Source organism: Suillus clintonianus (assembly GCF_016758775.1).
Source record: "Suillus clintonianus strain FC179 chromosome Unknown DEU56scaffold_10, whole genome shotgun sequence".
NCBI classification, from domain to species: domain Eukaryota; kingdom Fungi; phylum Basidiomycota; class Agaricomycetes; order Boletales; family Suillaceae; genus Suillus; species Suillus clintonianus.
In genome coordinates this window covers 303,348-325,641 of record NW_024539234.1, presented here as the reverse complement: position 1 = coordinate 325,641, position 22,294 = coordinate 303,348, and the positions used below count along the sequence as shown (strand labels likewise).

The window sequence follows — 22,294 nt, the reverse complement described above, 5'->3', positions numbered from 1 at the left end:
CGAATATTCACGAATCACGATATACTTACTAAATGAATGCGAAGGAGTCAGATTTTCGAAAGTTATTGCTACCGAGCCGCAAGATGATCCCATGTTTCCGACGACGAGTCATCTCTTTCTATTCATGCATGTCTTGATCCTTGAATCTTGCAAGGCTCCATTTCCCCACTTCACGAAAGATTCCAGCTTCAGCCATGGCACCCAGGAAGCGAGATGATACTTTCATGGACGCGGATTCTGATTCCGACATCTCCTTACTCGGTGATGCTGAACACCGCGGGAAAGGAAAGGGAAAGGGCAAAGCAGTCGACAAGCGCAAGAAAGATAAAGGGAAGGCAAAAGCGAAGGAGGTCAGCAATGGAGCATTTTGTCGCGCTGCTATATGTTCATATTTTTTACAGCAAGCTTACACCTGGGAGGCATCCTACACGCGTTCATGGGATACTGTGCAGGAAGATGAACGTGGAAGTCTGCAGGGTGCGGTGGAGGATCTTATGGCGCGGGGGAGGCGACGGAGGTCCATTTATTACCCACGTATCTCATGAATTTCTCTGACCTAGTGTGCCAGGTTGCTTGCACCTGCTGCTGCCATCCGCCGTACGATCATCCGACATTTGGTTCTCCTACTCGATCTTTCAGCAGCGATGATGGACCGCGACATGCGCCCTACTCGCTTTGATCTCATGCTTCAGTTCGCAAGGGAATTTGTAGTTGAGTGGTTCGACCAGAATCCTCTGGGACAGATTGGCGTGGTTGGTATGCGTGCCGGTATTGGTGAAAGGATCGGGGAGATGTCTGGTAAGTTCTGCGGAATAGGTCATCGAGCCAAACGTTCATTCTATCAGGCAATCCGCAGGATGTCCTCAAATGTCTCAGTGATAGAACTCGGCTTGAGCCTACTGGAGAACCAAGCCTTCAAAATGCCATCGAGATGGCACGGAGCAGCATGAGGTACCTCATTTCCTTGGCACTTTGAATTTATTTTTGATCTTTGCAGTCACTTACCAACTCACTCTTCACGAGAGATCCTCATCATTTTTGGCTCTCTGACGACATGCGACCCTGGAAATATTCACGACACCCTAGATGCATGCGTGAAGAATAAAATACGCATATCCGTCGTCGCTCTGGCTGCAGAAATGAAAATCTGTAGGGATCTATGTGACAAGACTGGTGGTAAGTAGACTATTCTTAATTAAGATATCTCGCTTCATGCATAGGGCAGGTCAATTTGGCGTGGCTATGAACGAGGGGCACTTCAAAGACATTTTGTTTGAGCTCGTTCCACCTCCTGCACAACGAGCTGTCGCTCGCGCAGGAGGGCCAGGGGCAGCAAACCCAGCTGCCGACTTGATGATGATGGGGTTTCCCACTCGGCTTCCAGATTCATCACCACCAAGTTTATGCGCCTGCCATTCGGACATGAAGAGCGAAGGCTTCTTGTGCCCGAGATGTATGGCGAAAGTGTGCGATGTCCCGACCGATTGCGATATCTGCGGACTTATGATCGTGAGCTCTCCTCATCTGGCACGAAGCTATCACCATCTGTTCCCTGTGAAACCTTATGAAGCTGTGTAAGTGGCGTTTCAAATTTATTTTTGTACGATCGTCATGTTTAAATACAGAACATCGACGGAGGGCGCGCCCGAGCCAACTACTGCTTGTCACGCATGCGCTAGGATATTTTCGACCTCGGCGTCAACTGCAGCAGCTTCCGAGGGTATCAGTCTCTGGGGTCGGTATCGCTGCCCGGATTGTCACAACGATTTCTGTACAGAGTGTGATGTGTTTGTTCACGATGTTATCCATTGCTGCCCAGGATGTGGCAAGTAGTATATACAATTTAGATGTTGTGTACATTGTTCGCTGCAGTTCATTGTTCGCTGTTGCGGAAGCAGATCGGTACCGACGAATTCGGATTGACCCGTTCAAGACCCGACTTTATGTAAATGGGATGCGGAAACAACGTTTGGAACTTTAAGTAACTCAATAGCTTTGTGTCTCTCCTTCCTTGTTCTCATTTTCCTCCGTTGTTATGCTGTTGCTCCCCATTACACTCCTTTTTTCTTCATGGTTTACCTCCGTTTATGCTGGCAGTCAAACCAAAGGCCAGAACTGCACAGTCGGTAACAACCGCCTCCAAATCGGCACATACCAATTTCACAGCGACTGCGACACCCAAACATATTGCTCATCGCAGGGCACTTGCGAGCTGAAGGGCTGCAGAAAGGACCAATATCCATTTGGCTATCCAATAGATGCATGGGTACCACCAAAGTGTCCTTCTGGGCAGTTTTGTCCAGATGAGGGCGATGCGTGCCAGCCGTGGTTACCTGTTGACAGCGCATGCCAGTTGAATCGTGATGGTGCGTCTTGATGAACTTCTTGTGATCGTTTCCGCTGAGTTTTTTTCGTGTTCGCCGCACAGACCAATGCGAGCCACCTCCGAATTGGCAGGATTTGACTGATACCTCGAAGTACGGCCGTAATGTAAATGGTTCCGTTTGTCTGAATAACGTCTGCATGTGAGTCGGAACCTGGTGTTGGATGATTGGGTGTTGACTTTGCATCTAGGTGGGCAAATGTCACAGTCGGTCTTCCTTGTGAAGTCGAGAACACTGCCTACATCGCGTATGCTGGAACTGACGAGTTTATCGATATTGTGTCACGGTGGGTAGCATCATAGCGTACTCCGGGCCTTTTGAGAGCGGACTCATCTCGATTTACAGAGGCAATTGCCAAGTTGGGTTGTATTGCGAATCGCAATCGCTAGTTTGCATGCAAACAAAACAGCTAGGAGAAACCTGTGATGCTGATAAAGAGTATGTCTTGAGTTCGATGTAGGATGTGTCTCGGTATTGACTGGACGTCCAGATGTTTGACTTTTAACTGCTTGAGTAAAGGTGTTTGCGGTCCAGGTGCCGACTCGCCAAACCACCTTGGGATCTGGGTATATAGCGTGGTTGGGATCGGTATTTTCGGAGGTAAGTTGCTATATTTTGAATATTTGAACTCTATTTGACCGAGGGTCGGACTGCCAGGCATGTTCGTCACTCTAATCACCTTGTTCCTGATTCATCGCCGTCAACGTGATCAGGAACGCGAAAAGCGTCTCCAGTACTGGCGTGAACAGGTAAGTGTTCCGGACCCCGAGACTTTGATACCTCTTTCTAATGTGTCGTGCAGAATCAATTCCGTCAGAGCATCATGCAGATGAAGGAAATTGCTCGCACGTCCATTTTGTCTCTCCCTGGCGGCAATGGCCACAACAGTAACCGGAGTACAGTATGCAGTCGCGCTGGGTCGGAAGAGTCGTCGACACCGATGATCCAGTACTCGGTCCACAAGTCAAGTGGACTAAGACAGCAGTACGTGTCAGATGATAACGGGAGTGCATACAATGAGATGATGATGCAAGAGAGCCGGCGGTAGGTGTGGGCGTCGCGCGCAGGCGCTAGATTTTAAGATTCTCTTATATCTTGACGGGGACTATTTTTTCTACCATGGACGACTGTATATCTCTTCCCATCTTATATATCCAACGCATTCCAATAACATCCCCTTATATACTTAGAATGGACACTAATCATTGGCTGCGCCCAACGTCTCGACTAGACTAGCTTATGAGGACCGGATAAAAATAAGCGGTTGCTGGGTTGAGCTGGCTGAGCCAGTCTAATGTGATGCGGTGTGTGAGAGAGCCCTGAATCAACCGCAGCTCAGTTCCAAACTGTCTATCCTGGCTTGATGTGCTCTTGACGAATGGTTAGCGCTTAGTGCTTAATTATCACGAGCTCTTTGTTGTGACGAGATTTTTACAGTTTTGTATATGAGAAATTATAGGCTATTCTAAAAAACGTTTCAGTTGCGGGCTTTGGAGCTAAGAGCATTTTCTCACTCAACACCGCCCGACCACCACGACAATTGCAAGGTGGATGCCATCCATGGTGTCCTCTTTTCCGTCCTCTTCAATTGCCCTCGACAACATGTCATCTAATTCACCTCCAACCCTTGAAGAGGATCTCACTCATGCACACTTGTGGTCCGAGGATAATAACCAATTAGACTCGCAGGGCATGTCATCACCACGTTCAAGTTCGAGCACAGAGAAGGGAAAAGCAAAGCAGACAGACGAAGAAGCATACGATAATGACGAAGACATCATAGAGAACCCCAGCTCAGAGTCATATCCACCTACAAATGACGAAGCAGCCGAGACACGACGAGTCGAGGAGGTGCGCTATTTTCGGTCCATAATTTTCATTTCATGCTCGGATAATTGAAATATCGCTCCCATTTTGGCAGAACCTACGTCGATGGGAGATGGCTGAACGCGAACGACGGAGAGCTGCGCGAGAATCTGCGCAGGTCAATGGAGGTGGGGGCGGTCCGTCTTTACTCGGAGAAGTATCACGCAGGGCAAGCGTGCTCCTGTCGAAGCGACAGTCAGTCAGATCATCTGCAGGAGGGTTGGGTAACCATCGAGCTCTTCAATCTAGGGACTCCATCGACGTAGTACCACTCGACGACATCGACCAGAGTCCGCCCGCATCTGCAAATCCCTTCATACATCCATCAGAAACGGAACCAGGTTTTGTCTCTCCAGCATTGTCCCCCTTCGTTGATCCGAAGGAGCAGTCTAGCGCAATCACCGAACCTTCTGATTCGGACTCGAATACGCACTCATCGCAACCACCCACACTCCGTCCGACGTCAACGCTTCCTCCTCCACAGCCTCTGGGGTTACCGCCGCCTTTAACACCACCACCTAAAGGGACTAGACCTCGCATGGCTCCCATGAAACCCACACCTCCACCAGCGCTGCATCAGGAACCCATAGAACCCGAACAGGAGGTGAGATGGTGGCACGACTGGCTATGTGGATGCAGCGAAGGACCAGACCGGGGAGGAGATAACCAGGTGGGAAATGACCCTAACCCAGGTCGTTGATTGTACTCAAAAGTTTTACTTCAGGCTGGACGCACGAATCCATTCGAATGATCCACTTCAGTTTTGATTTCACCTCTCCCTACGACGTACACCTCCGCCGCCACCCCTGCATACATGTAATTTATCAGTAGTTCGCATCCAGGACTCATCTGCGCCATCACATAGGTCCTGACTATAGTCAATAGATGTTTCATAGTGTTTGGACCATTCGCTGCATACATACACGTCGCGTACCCGCTTGTGCTTATTTTGCTTCCCTCACCCTCATTTAACTGTCCGTTGCACGGACAATTGAAGCACAAGGGGGAACATGTTTGGGAACATAATATCATTATTCCTACCATAAGGGGAAGTTGGGAGGAAAAGGGCAGAGGAGGAAGTAGTAGGTAAAGGAGCAGGAGGTTCAATGAGGGTGATGTATCGTATGTAACATGACGAGTCGTGTTTATCGTGCAAGTCAGTACAGTTTATACATGCCAATCCACAGACGCTCGGTAGTTGTTATTGAGCGGACGGGAAGCGTACATTCTTGATCTGATTATCATCTGGAGCACCACTATCCAAGTTCGCTGGTCCGTCGTGATTGTTGATAGCCTCAACCTGCAGCCAGTTTAGTTTGGTATTAATAGACTGAAAAATAAGACACTGACCTGTACCAGTTCCGGAGAAGGGTCGTCCATACCAAGAGAATGACGTCTGGTCACGATTGTCTCGGCATCCCCAGGAACATCATCGAAAGTTACAGCGACGGCCGGGATACCAGTCTCCACAGCAGGTTCATTGGAACCTGTAGGAGTCTTGGCAGAGCCTTGCTCCACATCTTCATCCGCAGTTGACTCCACAATATCGGGAGCACGGCGGGCCCAAAGAACCCAGTCCGGGACCGTAACACGAGTACGGCTTGTCCACGTCATAGTCAATGAAGTAGTGCGAGAGTGCACGCCACGGCCAATGTTGAAGAACGGGATAGACAAGCCATCTGTATACCTTCTAAATCAGGGACAAGGACAAAAACACTACCCGCAACAGTACTTACGAACGAGGATAGAACCAAGGACGACAAAGGAAACGATAGGCTGAATAGTTGCGGCAAGGTATTGTGCTTGATTTGCAGGCGGGTGTTCCGGAGTGGGTAAACGCGTAAGTGCTAGGGCAGATACGAAAACTGCGCTAACTCCCATCTAAGAGGCATTAGTGAATGATGAGAAATGGTATCCAATCAACTTACTGGACCTGTATACACGATTCAGATACTTGAAAGCGAAAGCATAACTAAGACGATTGCTCACCAAAGTGACCAGAGAATAACGCTTCCTTCCAGGAAGCAATCTCGGGGACGAACTTGTAGAGCGCCAATAATGGTGGAATTCGCCTCAGGACCAAAATAGCGATCACAAGAAGAAGAAGCCTCCAAGGGGTGATCCCGAGTATGGGATCGTTGTAGGCGTCAAAAGGCAGCCAAGCGCCGATGTAGATGAAGCAGCCACAGTTCAAGACATAGTCTATCACAGAAGAGAATACGTCATCTTCTGTCTGTACATTGAAGTGACCGTCCCAAGAAATTGCAGAACCTAAATGGATGTCAGACCCTAAGCGATCATGTGTTCAGTTTGGACTCAGACCTGCTGCAAACGCTGCAAGAAGATCATCTGCACCGATGGTGCTCGCGATTCCGATGGTGAAGATGGACAGAGCCAGGTATTGTGCGACATATGATTCACGATCTATGAAGCCCTTATTATGGGATATCCTCATGAGCTTCGAGAATAGAAGGCCTGGATCACAAACGTAAATGCAATCAGATCGACACACGCAGACGATCAAGCGACTTCGCTAACCTAGAATGGCGCCCAAAACGGTGCCAAGTATGACCTGGTCTATTGTAGGAAATGATGAATACCCTAGGAAGCTTTAAATAAAGGAGAGAACATACATAACCATCCCACCAAGAACCACTTGCCGATAGCAACTCGAACGGACGTCTCTACAGTGAGGTATATGGATATCGCAAGGAACGGGTATGCAAGACCATCATTCGCTGCGGATTCCGCAGACAATATTCGACGGATATTCACAGGGACATGTTTAGTGGCAAATTTGCCGCCTGTAGAACACATTTAGACGTTGATTAATTATGATGTCATAGTTGATAGGACTAACGTGTGATGGCAGCACATGTAACTGGGTCCGTAGGGGTCAAACACGCAGCAATGCAAAGAGATGAGATGTAATTGAGCTGAGGAAATAGTGCTTGTGTGACACCTGGTATGATAGTCAACAAGTGTAAATTGTCTTCGCGAAGATATACATGCCGGCGACAACGACCCAACCAAAGGCCATGGTAGGCACGACCATTATGAGCAAGCTCCTGGCATGCTCTTTCATATATGCGCATGGTAATTCGACTCCGACCGCGAACAAGCCAGTGGCGAGGACGATGCGCATGACCTCTAATGTTATGGTATTTTGCAAGGTGCCCCATTCGCGGGGTGTGAATACATTGGCAACATAAGGACCTATGATGATCCCGAAGCCGGTTCCGAGGACGACTTCATTTATATACAGCTGAAGAAGGCATGGGTCACTGGTCAATATGACAGATGGAATACCTATCAAACCTTTTCTTTAACTAGGAGGGATACCATCGAGAACTGCAGTCAAGAGTCAGCATAAACAGACACCACGAACAACAGCAATGTGGAGATAACAAAATACTAAGAGGGAGATAGAACGAACCAAGACTACAAAACCACCAAGACAGATGTACGCCAAGCCTGGCGCGGACACCTGCAAAAACGAGTTTGTGATGATAGAGAGCAGTCGACAACAATACGGACTTGCAGTAGATCTAAATCCATGATGGCGGAAAGAAGTGCCTGATAGATCCTTTGGGGGAACCTGTAGAGGTGGTAAACGAAAATTGGGACAAGGGTGTCAAGGTTAATGCCTGCAGGCTCACCAAATATTTATCGGCGATACGGTTGAGCTGACCACGGACAATGCCGTGAATGAGTCTGCCATGATTCAGCACGGCGCTGAGTATGCCAAGGGTAATGCTGTAAGTCCAGCCGGGACCCTGCACTCTATCGTCTGACTATTGCAAGGTAGACTAACGCTAAAAGGCGGAAATGTGAGAGACGACGCCAAATCACGGATAGATAAGACAGTTATATTAGTACTTGAAGAGGATTTTCCAGAAACGGTTCTCGCGGGTCTGCTGGCCGCATCATATGCTGGCCGTAGCAATCAACATCAATATATTTAAATCGCGGGAGACTTCATGTGAAGCAGGCACTGCCTGACCCGGACCAATCACAGCCTGGCCAGGGAAGGGACAGCGCGCTCTTATCATGCGATAATACCAAGTGACCTATAAAGGTCTTAATCTGGTCTACAACCGTCGTACTTCTATCTCTTCCTACACTTCCAACGATGGGCTCATCCGTATCCAAGGTTCCTGCTCAAGTTACGGGCACTCTGAACGAAACTTCTTCATCCGAGTCGCTCCACGAGAAGCGGGTTGGTAGCTCCACGTCATCGGCAGCGGGTTCACTGCCTTTGGCAACCGACGGTTCAATTTCCCTGTCAAACGTCGATGCCTGGGAGTCCGCCGCTGCCGCGGACCCAAAGATTCAACTTGCCCGCACAATTCTTGCCCATACCAACATAAAGTCGACCCTTACCAGTCGCCCGGCCGTGGTTGCAATTCCTCATGTTTTCAATCACGAGGTGGAGTTCAAATCTGGACCTGTCACAAACCAGAAGTCCAGTGGTAGATGCTGGCTCTTCGCAACTACAAATGTCATCCGACATGAAGTCATGAAGAAGCTCAAGCTCAAGGAATTCCAGCTTTCCCAGGTGACCATTTATCATATCGGTTCTCCAGAGTTTCTTATTTACAGAATGCTACATATAGTCATACCTCTTCTTTTGGGATAAGTTGAACAAGTCCAATTATTACCTCGAGCTTTCTATCGAGAATGCAGACCGGCCTGTTGATGACCGCCTGGTCAACTTCCTCGCCGATGACCTTATTAGCGACGGCGGCCAATGGGACATGGTTGTCAATTTGCTTGAGGTATGCGTCCCTTACAAACAACAGTATGGCATGTCTTTGACGTCTCCCAGACATATGGTCTCGTTCCTCAGCCAATATACCCCGAGTCGTACCATTCAAGCGCTTCAAGTCCCATCAATAACCTCCTGAAGATGAAGCTCCGAGAGCATGCTCTCACTCTTCGCGCTCTCTCTTCATCACTGAAGGCTGACCCCGCCGTCTCACCGGAATCGGCTATCTCGGCCCTTCGCGCGAAGAAGGAAGAACTTATGCAGGAGATTTATACAATCATGAGCGCAACCCTGGGCGTTCCTCCTAAACCTGATGCGAGCTTCACTTGGGAGTACTACACCGAGGATGGCAAGTACGCGAAGTGGGAGGGTACTCCTCAACAGTTCTACAAGGCTTTCACAACCAAGTTCTCGGTCAGTGCATGAGCCAATTTTGACGAATATACATTCTTACAGTTCTCTAGCCGGCGGAGTCTTTCTCCCTCATCAACGACCCTCGGAACGAGTACGGTAAGCTGTACACGGTGGACAAGCTCGGCAACATTTGGGGCGGACGACCTGTTCTGTGTAAGCTATTCCATCAAATCTACATTACATGCGCTTGACAACTAGCAGACGTGAACACTGAGATTGATGACCTCAAGCAGGCCATAGTCCGAGTAAGCAGTTTTGGATCAATCCTTCAATTTCTTGGTTTGATTCTGACCCGTTCGCAGTCCATCAAGGCCGGCCAGCCAGTCTTCTTCGGTTGTGATGTAGGCCAATTCTCCGACTCTGGCAAGGGCGTCGGTATTATGGACACTGATTATTTCGAATACGAAGTAAGTTGTTTCTGGTACAATAAACAACAGCTTTTGAAATCCTCTCTTTCTCCTCGCAGCAAGCATTCAACATCACGCTGGGACTTACCAAGGCCCAGCGTCTGCAGACCAATGAGTCCGCCATGACCCATGCGATGGTCATCTCCGCCGTGCACGTAGATGAGAAGACTGGTCGCCCCGTCCGGTTCAAAGTGGAGAATTCCTGGGGTGAAGAAAGTGGCGTGAATGGTTATAATGTGATGAGCGACAAGTGGTTCGACCAGTTTGTGTTCCAGGTCGTGATACACAAGTCTTTGGCAACAAAGGAGCATGTAAAGATATTTGAGTCGGGGGAGAAGGTCGTGTTACCTGCTTGGGATCCCATGGTAGGACAGTATTATTCTGCAGATGCAAAATACTGATCGTTTTACCCAGGGCGCTTTGGCTTGAGTGAGGGATATACCTTCGTGTTTTGTATGTTTTTCTGTCACTTTTATACCATTTGTTTCTATGTTTGCAGACTGATGAGTGCCAGCTCAGCTCGGTGCTAGATTAGCAAGCAATAAATATGTCGCTTCTCCATCAGAGAACCAAGGTGTTCCATCACACTCAACCTTAACTTCGTGTGTGCTCGCGGAATCGCGAGAACGAGGAAGGAGTCTCATTAAACCACCATCCGAAATTAAGGAACAAGCCAAAGTTAAACTGTTGAGTATTTCACATGTACATTCGATCCCTATACCACGTCCTTCAAACAAGGGTACAAGTATTCCGTGACTCTCACTCTGATAACAGATCCCCTCCTTTCATCCACCGCCGTGCTAATGTTAGAGTGAGTCATTTCGTCAAGGCGGGCGTTGTAATGACCACCCTGGGACACACGTAGCAACGACTCCATGTCAACTACCGCAATATTCATATCCTGCTTTAGTCAAATATGGACGCGCGACAGGCATGGATACCCTTATTGTGTTATAGTATGTCGATTTGGCCGGGGAAAACCACCAACTTCTCGTCCAATATAATGCGGGGTTGACCACCTCCACGTAAAGAAGGTAGGTTACCACATGCTCCGTGAAACCTGCTGATACCGTAGGTTCTAAAACTACCTTGTCGATGCCGCGTGCCACAGTGGAGGGATTGAAGTCGTCCATATGCACCCAAAGCAAATTAAAATAACGTGGGGAACCATTTGTATGACACGAGGTCCTCCTATTCCATATTCAAAGGCCGCCTCTAACGTTGAGAAGTAGCGAGAATTCTGTGGACCTCATAACGACCACTTTCACCTTCCAAGGTCGCCCCGAACCACGTCGCAGGTATATCCTTGAAAAACAGGCGAGCTGATATGACAAAAATTGACGGAGGGAAAACATCTGCAGGATTTGTTGTCCAAATTCAACGGTTGTCTAGTGCCTTCAGGTGCGCACAACTCCAGGCACTATAGGAAACCGATGGAAAATTGAGCCGCATGCATTGTCCAGTAAAAGGCATCATAAATCTTGCCTGAAGGAGATATGGTGCCTTCTACAGGTCCTCGACGTTGTAAAGTTCTATATGACCGTGTAGTGAGAGCTAAGAGCTTTTTCTCGGTTAGAAAATGGATATCGAGCACGCCATAACCTTCGCCGGACACATAGGCATCCTTTTGAAGCCTCGAATTAGACCTTGGAATTATAGGGTGTCTCCGAGGATGACAAGCGTCGCGAAAGAATCAAGAAAATTTTGATGAGGAAGCCTCTGAGGCTGACGAATCTGGCGAGGACGCTCGAGACGAGGAGATAAGTGAAGTGGGTGGCAGCGACGACGAGCACAGTGAAGCACCAGTGGCGGCCAGGGAGCGATGAAGAGGAAAGTGATGACGAACCCGAAGAACGACCACCTACCAAGAAAGTTCGAATACGAGGGAAACGATGAACTGTGAAATAGGTTTCTCGTCGTGTCGGAATGTATCCACGCTTAAAAAGTACGAGTGGGAGAATACAATGTAAGCTTGGAGAGCAGCATTTCCTAGAAGAATCAAGGGAATCATCTCTTTCGCTCGCAGCAGAGCAATCTGGCGATACGATAGCTACTGCCTTGGTAATGGTCGAATGTTCTGAGCCTCAAGAGCGTCTTGCTTTCAGAGGATATCAAGAAGATTGTATTCACTGTGCGTACAGGCTCAATAAAGGAAAATGAATGAAGGGAAATAAACTAAATGTATAGTCCATGATCGTACCAATGAAGGAGAAAACAAATCAAAAAAACTGTGTAATATGGGTAAATTAGTAATTGGTGGGTACTAGTAGTGAAGGAAATCCGAAGGGACCAAGTTGGTCAACTAGACGGACTATATGCAGGACTCTAAGACAGTAGGCGGTGGCCTTCGACTTCCAGGTCGCAGTAGATAGTGAAGGAGGCCGCTTTTTCATTTGGCGCGTCGTCGAGATTTGGTCGTAGGGGACCTTTGACTCGTCGAAGACTTGCGATGGGTTGGGTGCGTAGTATGTGCGGGGGGGCCTTCGACCTCATGGATAATGACTCCATGTCGTAGGGGACAGTGAGGGAGGCCATCAGTAGGTGGCATCGGATTGGTCGTAGGGGACCTCTGACACCGAAGACGTGTGTGATGCGACAATGTTTGAAGCATGTGGGACTCTAACTAGTAACAGCGAAACATTAGTAATGGTGGTGAGAATATATGGGTGGGCTACTCACCATTCGTAGACGTCGCGTGAAGCTTAGCGGCTAGTAGGATGTCGATAATGTGCTAGTAGTCGAAGTTTTGACGACTGCGAGGGACTATTGTGGAGAATAAGAGGTTCCACATGTCGAAGAATGACGTTGATAGCATCGTCGTGTAGGGTGTATCGTAGTTGAAATTCTGAGGGCTAAGAACAGCCATCATGAGTGTTGGTAGTGTCGTCGTGTAAGATGCATCGCGGCGTAAGTGTAGGGGACCGAGACTATAAAGGGGGGTATCATCGAGAGTAAGCGCTGCCATCTCTTGGAGTAGATCGTGGATAGTGTCGTCGTGAAGGATAGTTAGAACATCTGGGGTTTGCAGTAGAGCATTGATATCATGGTTGTCGTCGAGAGTCAGAGCTTCTGTGTTATCGGGGAGCGTGTCGATAGTGTGGTTGTCGTCGAGGGTAAGAGCTTCTAATTTTTGCAGTAGAGCGTCGAAAGCGTGGTGGTCGTCGAGAGTAAGAGCTTCTGATGTTGGCAGTAGAGCGTCGATAGCGTGGTTGTCGTCGAGGGCAAGAGCTTTTGTGTTGTTGGGTAGAGCGTCGATAGCGTGGTCGTGTAGAGCGTGATGCGGGTGAAGTTTTGATAATTGAGAAGGGACCTCATCAAGGGAAAGAGCTGCTATTTTTCTGATTAGATTGTCGATAGAGTGGTCGTGTACTAGAGTGCGTTGGGGCTGACATATCGATGACTGAGGGGAACCGTCGAGAGGAAGAATTACAGGTATGGTTGGCCGAAGCTTCGGAGGCTGAGATGAATCAGGTAGGATGTCGATAGCGTGGTCTTGTAGAGTGTGATGTTGTCCAATAGTTGATGGTTGGGAGGGTACATCGTCGAGAGAAAATTGAGAAGGTACATTGTCGAGAGAAGGAGTGGGTAAATGAGAGGATACATTGTCCGGGGAGATCTGAGACGGTACATTGTCGAGAGAAGGAATGGATAAATGATAGGACACATCGTCCGGGGAAAGGCTTGATAAATGAGACGGTATATTGTCGAGAGAAGAAATGGATAAATCGGAGGATACATTATCGAGGGAAAGAGTGGATGAATGAGAAGATACATCGTCGAGAGAGGTGGATGATAAATGAGATACATTGTCGAGATAAACAGTTGATAAATGAGCGGGTACATCGTCGAGAGAAATAGCTGAAAATATTCTGACTAGGTTGTCGATAGTTTGTGGATCGTATCCGACGTGCAAGGTGTGGTCCGGTTCATCCTCTGCAAGGCAGTGTGCTGTAGCCTGGCAGTCGTCCTATAGACCCAAGCATTAGTAGACGAAAGTCAGAAAATTCACGCTGCTTCCTACCTCGTAGAAAGTGCCTTCGTCAGCAAGAGACTCGACGTCTGAGACACGGTCGCAGTAGAATACGTCCTTGGCTAACTCCTCGTCGTCGGCGATGAGTGTCGTGTCAGAATCAGCCGTCGATAAGCCTTTGGCGGGAGCCTCAAAGGTGGGTTCGGTTGATTCAATCACTGCGCGCGACGAGGATGGCCGAGCTGGCGTTCCGAAAGCCTTGGTTGTTGAGATAGCGTCCGAAATGTTGCTTCCAGCAAAAGGTGCGTTGAGCCCAGCGGTATGGTCCTTGGGAGCGGGGACGCGTTGGAAATCATCGCTGAGGAATTGTCGAGCAGCTTTGGCAGAGGCTTGAAGAAGGACGCCTGTCGAGAAGCAGACAGTGAATGTAACAAGGCCAACGGAGACCTCCTCTGATTCGGACACGACCTGAATAGTGCGGTCGATGACGATTTCTTTGAAAAACGAGGCTGTAAGATAGCCTTGCATAACAACGCGCGCGGCGCGGGTCATGGTAGAAGTAGAGATCATAATGGCGAGTAAATGGAGGGGTCGTGAAGATATGCTGATGACGGTAATGGCGGGACTGACTGAGGGATATTGCAGCGACAAACACGCAGTACTTATACTCCCAGTTTGAACCTTATTTGCACGCCGACACATTGTCAACAAAGTCGATCGCGACGCGTTAGTCACGTGTTCAGAAATCAACCCTATATAAGTTCGGGGCACTGCGATGAACATCCTAAGTATCCCCCCGCCAACATCATAGGATTAGACTACGTACCAAAGCCAAGGTGGGCTTTATTTAGATTAGGCTTGGTACTTCGTCAAGAGGAAGCTGGATCGATATATGATGACTGAGAATGGTCGTGATCAATGTACCGCCGCCGTTCCACATACCATAGCTATAAGTCCTATATGTATTCACAATTAGTAAACCATGCGAGTAGGGGATTAAATATGAGTGAATATGCGTCTATGGATAATACTCATGACTGAGATGGGGAGCTGCTACTGTGAACACTTCCAAACCAGTCCTGCCAAATGTTCTCAGCTCTCATTTTCACCCCTTCCCAGTTGTCTAAGGCAGGCCGAACATCGAGATAGAAAGAAACTTTATTTGACGATGTTGGTCCCGCGCCCCGTCCAGCATAGAAGTTGATCACGTATCTAATTCGGGTTCCGCATCGTTCGACCACCCAGTCGTGACGATCGAAGGGAGCAGAGTACCTACGAAACGAAAATCAGCGTGTTTTGCGCGAGCTGTGGCTGAATCAACATACCCGAGCAAGGTCATGAGTCGAGCTTTTGGGGTCAGGTCATTAGGTCTGTCCTTGAAGTTTACAAGCTTTACTCCTCCGCACTTTTCACCACCTCCCAGATTCCCATTTCATTAGCTCCGACTAAGCGCGTTCATTTACAGCATTATGAATAGGAATGATGGTCTTCATATCTGGAGCATGGGGATTATGATTTTTGCGCGCCATGGCAGCAAAAAACTGAGCCTCTGACGGGTATACCTAATTACCATTGTCTGCTCGGGGTATCGAAGAGACCTCCCGTTCAGTCAAGAGCGAAGATGCGTTGACTGGGTGCGCAGAGCTGCTCCCTGACAAGACAGAGAACCATGTTGTACGAGATTTGTGGTCGACAGGACAGGACTGGTCTGAAGAATGACTGCCGTGGTCGACTGCCAGGACACTTGTCGGCCATGGCGGATGTAAAGATAGCCTTGATGAGTCAGCAAGCTATGGGTCGAATGAAATTGACGCGGCAGCACTGTCACAAATACTAAGACAGCGAGAAAATAATCATATGAGCGCGCAGCATATAATTTCATTATATGAAAGAAAACCAAGGATATTGCCTCTGGAATATGGCATAAGGTAGCCTTTCTAGAATGACGAGAGATGGTTCACAAAGAATGGGATATGAGTCATATGACGGAGTGAGTTGGTATCGAGAATGAGATATATTTATCTTACAGCCTACTCGTTTCTACCCCTAGACGGCTCAACTTGAACTCGGATATGTATAACGCATCGTGAAGCGTACCTATGAGCATAGAAGCTTGATGTTTGAATGCACTGATGTACAAATGACCACGGTTTGTTTTTGGAGAAACACACGATTGCCTGCTGATGCTCCAGAGTAATGGAAGTGAGCGACATGGTTTGTCTTTCGATGCGACGACTTCCCTCCAACGTTTGAGACCTGTATAGCTTCAGTTGCATGCGCCTCGACAATCGCTCATCTCTACAACCTTTGCAATGGGCATTGAATATTTCATCCACATCTTGCAGTTGACTCGGGCAAAGTTTGCTCAGGATGGCATCATGGGCTTATTGTATGTGCTATGTAGACGGTACATGCATCATACAGAAAGCCCGCGATATTGTTGATGCTTCTAACCAAGGACGTCTAGCGTCGAGTGTTGAGCATCCAGGCAAACCTGACTGGCCTATGTATGATGGAAGCTTGTTGCTCTGGCCCGTTCCAGTTGGTAGCGGTAGCACTGCGATCAGCGCCTCTCGACCGGCTCCTTTCGACACGTCGGATGAGCCACACTATTCGGCGTCTCATGCTAGACTGGGCAGCGAGTTACTTGCACACTGGAGCCACGCAAGGAAGTATAGATCTATTGTGTAATAAATAGGGCAAAAGATTTAAATTAGCGCAGTCAGCCAATCAAATCCTCTCGAAAGTGCTTTCGCGGCGTCGAGTTTGACAGCCGTTTCTGGATTGTGATGAAGTGCAAGACGACATCAAGTCTAGGATTCTAGGTCCTGTGGGAAGTCAGCCAGTGACTGACGAAGTTCTATAAGTAGGAACGAGCCCCAGGCCTTCTTGAAACCGCAGCTGAAAAGCATGCGAGCCACGTGTTAAGTCATGTGTTAGGAGACAGTAGTACCTCTCTTTTTGTCGGACAAAGTCATCTCCTCTTTGAATGCCACAAGTCATACAAATAGACAAGATCATCCTGACGAATATCATCGTCATGATTTGCCTCATTGTCAAATTTTTCTCGGTTGGCCATAGCTGCATGGCATATCAGCATCTCACTACAGGTTCGAAAATGCATATATGCTCACAATAACGTTTTGGAAAGGCTTCTAGTGTAAGAGTGGCAAGAGCGAAACAGAACATGAGTGCCACGGTGCCGAAGAAAAATGGGAGCTGCATGGTCGTGATGGGGAGGAATGTGACTACCGTGTCGCAAGGATATATACTATACCTTCGAAGTTCGCAGGGCACAGCCCATTTCGAAGCCTCAAAGACGTCGGATTCCGACAGATTTTTTTTTGTTCCGTACATACCACTTATGGTGCTCCGTAGAAACTGTATGTGACAGAATAACTATTGATGACCGGATTTGATTTTGCACTACTCACCGCTATTAGCCGCCATTTCGTGCCACGGTTAGTTAGCAACGAGGAAGGGATTATCCCCTGGATTATCGTCAGCGAAGGTCGGTGCTTTAATGGAGAACCCAATGGATATAACTCCAATAGCGGATCGAGCAACCTCGGTGCCTTCCGATGACTGGTCATTGCATTATCCTCGGCCTGGGCTGTTGATCGCTTCTCCGGGAAGTATGCATCCGCCACAACACTCATTGAACGCCCGCACGGTGCATATCATATTGTCGTCACGACATGGTCTGATACCTGGTTTAAAATAATTTTCAGCAACATATATTTTCCGTTTGCGCCACCTCGGACGGGCCTTCATATTCATTTGGAAAACTTATCGGTGTCCAGTCCCATTCCATTAATTTTGGTGCCACATCTCGTAGGACTCCACAAACTGCCAGCACTAGCGTAATTTATTGAGGTTCTTCCGCGTTTTTGAAGGACATCGTGAGCCTGTTTCCGCGGTGGCAAAGTGGCCCCTCGACCTTTCGCATGTTGCGACGCGTCGATTTCCGTTCATATAGAGTCGAACACCAACTCACGCGCAAAGGAGAGTCTGACGATTGTTCCTCCATGGATGATCTCCCGAGGCGTTCCGGAAGAGGTGAGAACCATCCCCTGCTTCGTGTCTTTACACAGAAACGTGTTTTCTGCGCCATGACGCGTTTTGTTCAAGTCGTTGCACATCTCGTCTTTACCAAGTTTACCTGCCACGTGGCGTGAGACGCGATGTGTTTTTTTTTCCTGCAGGTTCGAGCCTAGAGGACATATGGGACCGTCGGACCGTGGAGAACTGTGGAGCTCGGGCAAGGGCACGTCGTCATGTGCTGACACAGAAGACGACGCGGCCTACACCAGTCCATAGCGCCTCTTGATAATCATGTCATGTTCCGTCAGGAAAGAAGTTTTGGTTATTATGAAGGTTATCGTCAAGCGCCGTGCCACTTACTTTGATTGCCCAGCAGTAAATGAATTGCACGCAGATTATGAAACAGGCTGAGAGAGCTCCGGTCGTGCACGGAAGAAGTCGATGATCCATCCCGATCCCCTAGAGAGATTTCTTTTGAGTCCTGGAATCGACGACCGCTTTGAAGCTATTGGTATGCCTCGCTATCATGATGCTGCCTATGTGTATTCATTCAGAGGTATTCAGATTACTGTATGATATAGCACGTGAAATATACGTTACGAAATGACCAGACGGACTTTGAAAATAATGAGCGGCGACACGGTCGTCACTATCGCAATCCTTGACTTGAAACAGTTGGGGGTACATCAGGACCGGGGTAAAGGGGATGATGAGTCTTCCGTTGTCTTGAGTGGGTGACAACAATTACCCCCAGGCAGGTCCAGGTGACTTGATCTACGCCCATCTCGGACACTGTAAGATCTGGTTTATCTTGATCGCTGTTGATGATATATCAACGTTGACTGCGTCCACAACAGACAGTCGTTCATCTCCTCTGGGTTGAGGGTGCGCCCCTAACTATCTATCACTTGCCGCGGATCTATTGTGTCGAGTTTGCAGAACCCGTGTCGCTCTGTATTTGCATTGTCGCACACTAGACAAACATGAGAATTGTTCGTTGTCATATGATTGCGGATAGACTCATCCGATGTCTATAGTTGATAGCGATGCACGAATGGGACGGATCTTTCTGGACAAAACAGTTTAGCACCCAGTGAGCAAGAAGCATCCTGAACCTGTGTCATCGTCATGGATCTGAGCAGCCTGCGCTTCATGAATCTCAGCTTCCGAGAGCAGTATACTAATTGCTCTCACTTCTTCATACAGCTTGGACTCATCTCCGTGCCCACATTCAAATCCCGAGGAATCAGTTCCGGTACTTCTTGAGAGAATTCACCCCCGGACCACCGGCGGAGGCGCATGTTTTCCAATCGCTGCTATGAACGTGAGGAATACAGAATGCGACACTGATAAAGCCAAGCAGTACAGCATCCTGTTCAGAGAACGCAAGGTGAGGGCATACATGCTCGAGAGCCCTCTCCCGGATCCTGTCGCAAAGGCACCTCTGGCAGCCCTCTTATTGACGCCTTGACCTCTTTTTGGGTCACGGAAGAGTATACCATGTCGGACATTCAAAGAATCAGATGTCAAAATCATCGGTAGCACGTAATTCCCTTTGTGTTCCATCACGTTCTGCCTATTCTGTGTATCGGGAGCATGAGGGGCGACGGCACAGATCAGAAGCCGGTGGCATGGTACTCACGATGCAGACGGGATTATAGAAACTATCCATGTCGAATCGGAGCAAAGGACAGGCGGTAATCAATGCTCTTGCAAGGCACTCGAGGCAAGGAAGAATTGCTACTCCTGTCAGAGATGATCTAGTATGTCGATTCGTGCAGTGGCAAAAAAAAAGTTCGGGTTTCTCTGCTGAGTTTGAGGGTTGGGAGATAGGCTGGATCTGTCATCGGACATATGTGATGGTCGCAAGAGAAGAGAACAACGCCCTGTGGCCCGATGTAATCAAGCTTCGCCTATTGATCCCTGTATGGAAAATGCAGCTTACATGTTCCATTCTGCATACAGCAAAAAAGGTCAGGGCCACGTCTTCAGCTTGGCAATAGGTGGTTAGTTTGAACACGAGCAACTGTGCCTTCCCAGATGCTTGGTGCAGTGTTGCCTATTAAGAATTCAATTCCGCGTGCCAGAGAGAGGTGTCAATGATGAGCAGATGGGTTCCCCAGACAAGGCACGGCGCCTCACCAAAAGCGCTACTGATCTCGTATCGATGAGGGCTAGGAGCTCAAAATGGCGAGACATCGGATTAACCAAATGAAACGTCAGGGCTGTTACAGTTGACTTTGGACGAAAGAGGCAAGTTTCAATATAAGCTGACCTTTGACGCTCAGTACTGAATGGGATGCACCGGCAGCCCTTTTGATGCTTCGTTGAATGGTTGATGCTGATTGTCCACACAAGCCATGCCGTTCAGGGTAACGTAGACCCTCAATCAAGTATTATTCGGTACGTAAAGGCTGAGGGGTGTCCGTGCATGAAAGTAACGTGGGACAAAAGTATCCGTGAAGGTAGTTGAATCTTGAGTAGGCGGAGAACCTGAGGATGACCGACGAGGTTTGAAAATTAGGACAACGATTAACCCAAAAATGATCAATAGGAGAAGGAAAATAAGCTTCCGACGGCCCGTATTCTTCTGGTATCTGTAAGAGAGGTGTCAACGCGCTACGATGACCACGGGCATATGGCTCACCGTGTTGCATGATTTAACTCTTTCACAGCTTCGGCCGTTTCTACCGAAGTCTGTTCAATGTTATACTCAATACTGTCAAGAAGGGTCCCTTGATCTATCACGAGGACGGACAAATCCTTGAACAATTCAGCTAGAGAGGCTATCGAGTTTGCAATTTCCGCCAACTCCCGGTCACGGGCACGGTGATCGTGATCCTGCGTGTTATCTAGAATCTGTGCTTGCTGCAGAGGGAAATGTCAATTTAGCTATACAAGAGGCCATGTTCATTGATTGTTGCTCACCGCAGCTTCTACATCTTCATCAGCAGCAGTCAAGCCCTCGGATCCTCTTGAAGAAATAGTCCCTGACGCAATCAGGAGATCTTGATTCTTAATCGCGTGCCCTTGTAGACCTGATGAAGGCGGAAGTGCGGTCATAGAAATGATCGGTTCCCGCCAACTTGATAGGCAAGGAGGAAATACTTACGTTCCATATAGACACGCTGTTTCTTGCGGAAGGATGAACTGAGTTCTTGGACCCTCGCGGCTAGGCCTCGTTGCACATTTTTGGCCGCGAGGACCCGAAACTGAGTTTGGTGAGTAGAAGGGGGAAATGAGTGACCCTGTTCAACACCAATACGTTGAATCAAAGTGTGGCATCGTCTAAAATCCTATCCACGAGAGGAAATAAAGGAACGACTGTAAGTAAGATATGGACACGAGGAAGTCCATGGAGGATGTACTTTGGTGATTTCGGTGGTCGCCGCTTCGATTTCTCGCTCCTCTGCTGTCCGGTCCGCAAAGCCGGGGAGAACATGCTTTGCATGAAGCTTCTCCAAAGCGACAACTAAGGCAAAATCACGGAGATGATGTCATTGAAGCCACAAACAGACCAGACCAGGAACGCACTTTTAGCTTGCGTCCCGCCTAAGATCTCCTCGACTTGTTCTGAAAGATCGACCCTGTGGGAACACGAAGGGGGTAAAAATCGTAGTATTTGAAATGAGTAAACGCTGTCTGAGATGTCACGGAATAAAGCGAACCATTTTGGAGGCAACTCAGCGTCAAGTGCGAGATGTGCGGCGGAGGTTGCGTGTATGAGTGTTTCATTTTCATCGTCAGCGGTGTATGGATCATCTGAATAGGATGAGTGTAAGCGAGAGAAACGTGTTGAGGGTGCTCTTGAATCGCGAAATGAGATAAAGAGCAATGTCCTTGAGCGCGTTGTTGGCAATGACGAGGAGCCTGCGGTCGACATGCCAGAGTGAGGGGAGTGTGTGTATGGCGTTGTTTGTACTTCTCATTTCTTCTACAAATAGAGATAAATAAACACGGCATCAAACCGGCACGGAGGTTTAAAGTCTATTTAGTTAGTGGTAAAGTTGTTAAATTGCCGCTAGAGCGCCTGATGAGAACACGTCGTGAACGTTGCGGCTAAGAGAAATTCCTTTTATTTTTTATCCGACAGTGCGGAAATGATCAGGGAGGATTATGGTTGTCGGAATCCGGAGTAATGATTCCGTGGAGCATGTAACCCCGCAGTTGGGTCACAAAGAACCGTTGGAGGAACAACCTACAAGCTAACTCAGACTGTCACTGAGCCCCTTCACCGCATCAATCAGATTCTCGCTTGACTTCCCGCGTCATCACAGACCGGCTTCTTTATTCTGGTTCCTTATCACATCGTGCCCCGATCTCTTAATGGTCTTGTGATTAGTACTCCTGGTCATCGGTTACTTTCTCCAGGGTATTCAAACTCGTATAAAGTTCCCCCCCTTGAACCCCCATTCTTCAGCTCCACCGCTTTCTCCTACCA

General features: G+C 48.3%; 9 protein-coding genes across 9 annotated transcripts; 4 read left to right on the top strand and 5 right to left on the bottom strand.

Moving 5' to 3' along the window:
* Positions 1-79: 79 nt before the first annotated feature.
* DEU56DRAFT_31729 (Ssl1-like-domain-containing protein) lies at positions 80-1,934 on the top strand. Its single transcript, XM_041345626.1, has 7 exons — positions 80-350; positions 402-517; positions 569-798; positions 846-951; positions 998-1,176; positions 1,226-1,574; positions 1,626-1,934. Exons 1-7 carry the CDS (start codon positions 195-197, stop codon positions 1,831-1,833), a joined length of 1,344 nt encoding a protein of 447 aa, XP_041212709.1. The 5' UTR covers positions 80-194; the 3' UTR covers positions 1,834-1,934.
* On the top strand, positions 1,935-3,656 carry DEU56DRAFT_31730 (uncharacterized protein). The gene is made up of 7 exons (XM_041345627.1): positions 1,935-2,366; positions 2,429-2,525; positions 2,575-2,670; positions 2,730-2,822; positions 2,875-2,984; positions 3,042-3,133; positions 3,187-3,656. Exons 1-7 carry the CDS (start codon positions 2,036-2,038, stop codon positions 3,430-3,432), a joined length of 1,065 nt encoding a protein of 354 aa, XP_041212708.1. The 5' UTR covers positions 1,935-2,035; the 3' UTR covers positions 3,433-3,656.
* A 330-nt stretch (positions 3,657-3,986) lies between these two features.
* DEU56DRAFT_869306 (uncharacterized protein) lies at positions 3,987-5,001 on the top strand (the record flags this gene model as incomplete). The annotated part of the gene is made up of 3 exons (XM_041355547.1): positions 3,987-4,235; positions 4,306-4,920; positions 4,975-5,001. 3 exons carry the CDS (start codon positions 3,987-3,989, stop codon positions 4,999-5,001), a joined length of 891 nt encoding a protein of 296 aa, XP_041212707.1.
* Positions 5,002-5,200: 199 nt separating this feature from the next.
* DEU56DRAFT_31832 (Sodium/hydrogen exchanger family-domain-containing protein) lies at positions 5,201-8,019 on the bottom strand. Its single transcript, XM_041345633.1, has 12 exons — positions 7,910-8,019; positions 7,569-7,848; positions 7,263-7,515; positions 7,111-7,212; positions 6,884-7,054; positions 6,789-6,827; positions 6,573-6,725; positions 6,240-6,521; positions 6,179-6,183; positions 5,987-6,131; positions 5,601-5,929; positions 5,201-5,550 (listed from the first exon to the last, which is right to left on the bottom strand). Exons 2-12 carry the CDS (start codon positions 7,593-7,595, stop codon positions 5,452-5,454), a joined length of 1,605 nt encoding a protein of 534 aa, XP_041212706.1. The 5' UTR covers positions 7,596-7,848; positions 7,910-8,019; the 3' UTR covers positions 5,201-5,451.
* Positions 8,020-8,206: 187 nt separating this feature from the next.
* DEU56DRAFT_780264 (peptidase C1B, bleomycin hydrolase) lies at positions 8,207-10,484 on the top strand. The gene is made up of 8 exons (XM_041351946.1): positions 8,207-8,808; positions 8,867-9,028; positions 9,079-9,432; positions 9,483-9,585; positions 9,634-9,677; positions 9,735-9,839; positions 9,899-10,204; positions 10,254-10,484. Exons 1-8 carry the CDS (start codon positions 8,383-8,385, stop codon positions 10,266-10,268), a joined length of 1,515 nt encoding a protein of 504 aa, XP_041212705.1. The 5' UTR covers positions 8,207-8,382; the 3' UTR covers positions 10,269-10,484.
* Positions 10,485-12,231: 1,747 nt separating this feature from the next.
* DEU56DRAFT_977764 (uncharacterized protein) lies at positions 12,232-14,361 on the bottom strand (the record flags this gene model as incomplete). Its single annotated transcript, XM_041359665.1, has 3 exons — positions 12,232-12,462; positions 12,519-13,806; positions 13,861-14,361. 2 exons carry the CDS (start codon positions 14,359-14,361, stop codon positions 12,571-12,573), a joined length of 1,737 nt encoding a protein of 578 aa, XP_041212704.1. The 3' UTR covers positions 12,232-12,462; positions 12,519-12,570.
* Positions 14,362-14,602: 241 nt separating this feature from the next.
* DEU56DRAFT_970801 (cytochrome c/c1 heme lyase-domain-containing protein) lies at positions 14,603-15,564 on the bottom strand (the record flags this gene model as incomplete). The annotated part of the gene is made up of 5 exons (XM_041359445.1): positions 14,603-15,081; positions 15,135-15,214; positions 15,273-15,358; positions 15,380-15,517; positions 15,543-15,564. The coding sequence occupies 5 exons, from the start codon at positions 15,562-15,564 to the stop codon at positions 14,841-14,843; spliced, it is 567 nt and encodes a 188-aa protein (XP_041212703.1). The 3' UTR covers positions 14,603-14,840.
* Positions 15,565-16,645: 1,081 nt separating this feature from the next.
* DEU56DRAFT_31542 (uncharacterized protein) lies at positions 16,646-17,572 on the bottom strand. The gene is made up of 3 exons (XM_041345611.1): positions 17,244-17,572; positions 16,944-17,190; positions 16,646-16,890 (listed from the first exon to the last, which is right to left on the bottom strand). Exons 1-3 carry the CDS (start codon positions 17,466-17,468, stop codon positions 16,784-16,786), a joined length of 579 nt encoding a protein of 192 aa, XP_041212702.1. The 5' UTR covers positions 17,469-17,572; the 3' UTR covers positions 16,646-16,783.
* A 2,641-nt stretch (positions 17,573-20,213) lies between these two features.
* On the bottom strand, positions 20,214-21,812 carry DEU56DRAFT_780235 (t-SNARE). Its single transcript, XM_041351945.1, has 7 exons — positions 21,522-21,812; positions 21,388-21,440; positions 21,222-21,325; positions 20,966-21,149; positions 20,782-20,891; positions 20,501-20,721; positions 20,214-20,450 (listed from the first exon to the last, which is right to left on the bottom strand). The coding sequence occupies exons 1-7, from the start codon at positions 21,734-21,736 to the stop codon at positions 20,243-20,245; spliced, it is 1,095 nt and encodes a 364-aa protein (XP_041212701.1). The 5' UTR covers positions 21,737-21,812; the 3' UTR covers positions 20,214-20,242.
* Between the last annotated feature and the right edge of the window lie 482 nt (positions 21,813-22,294).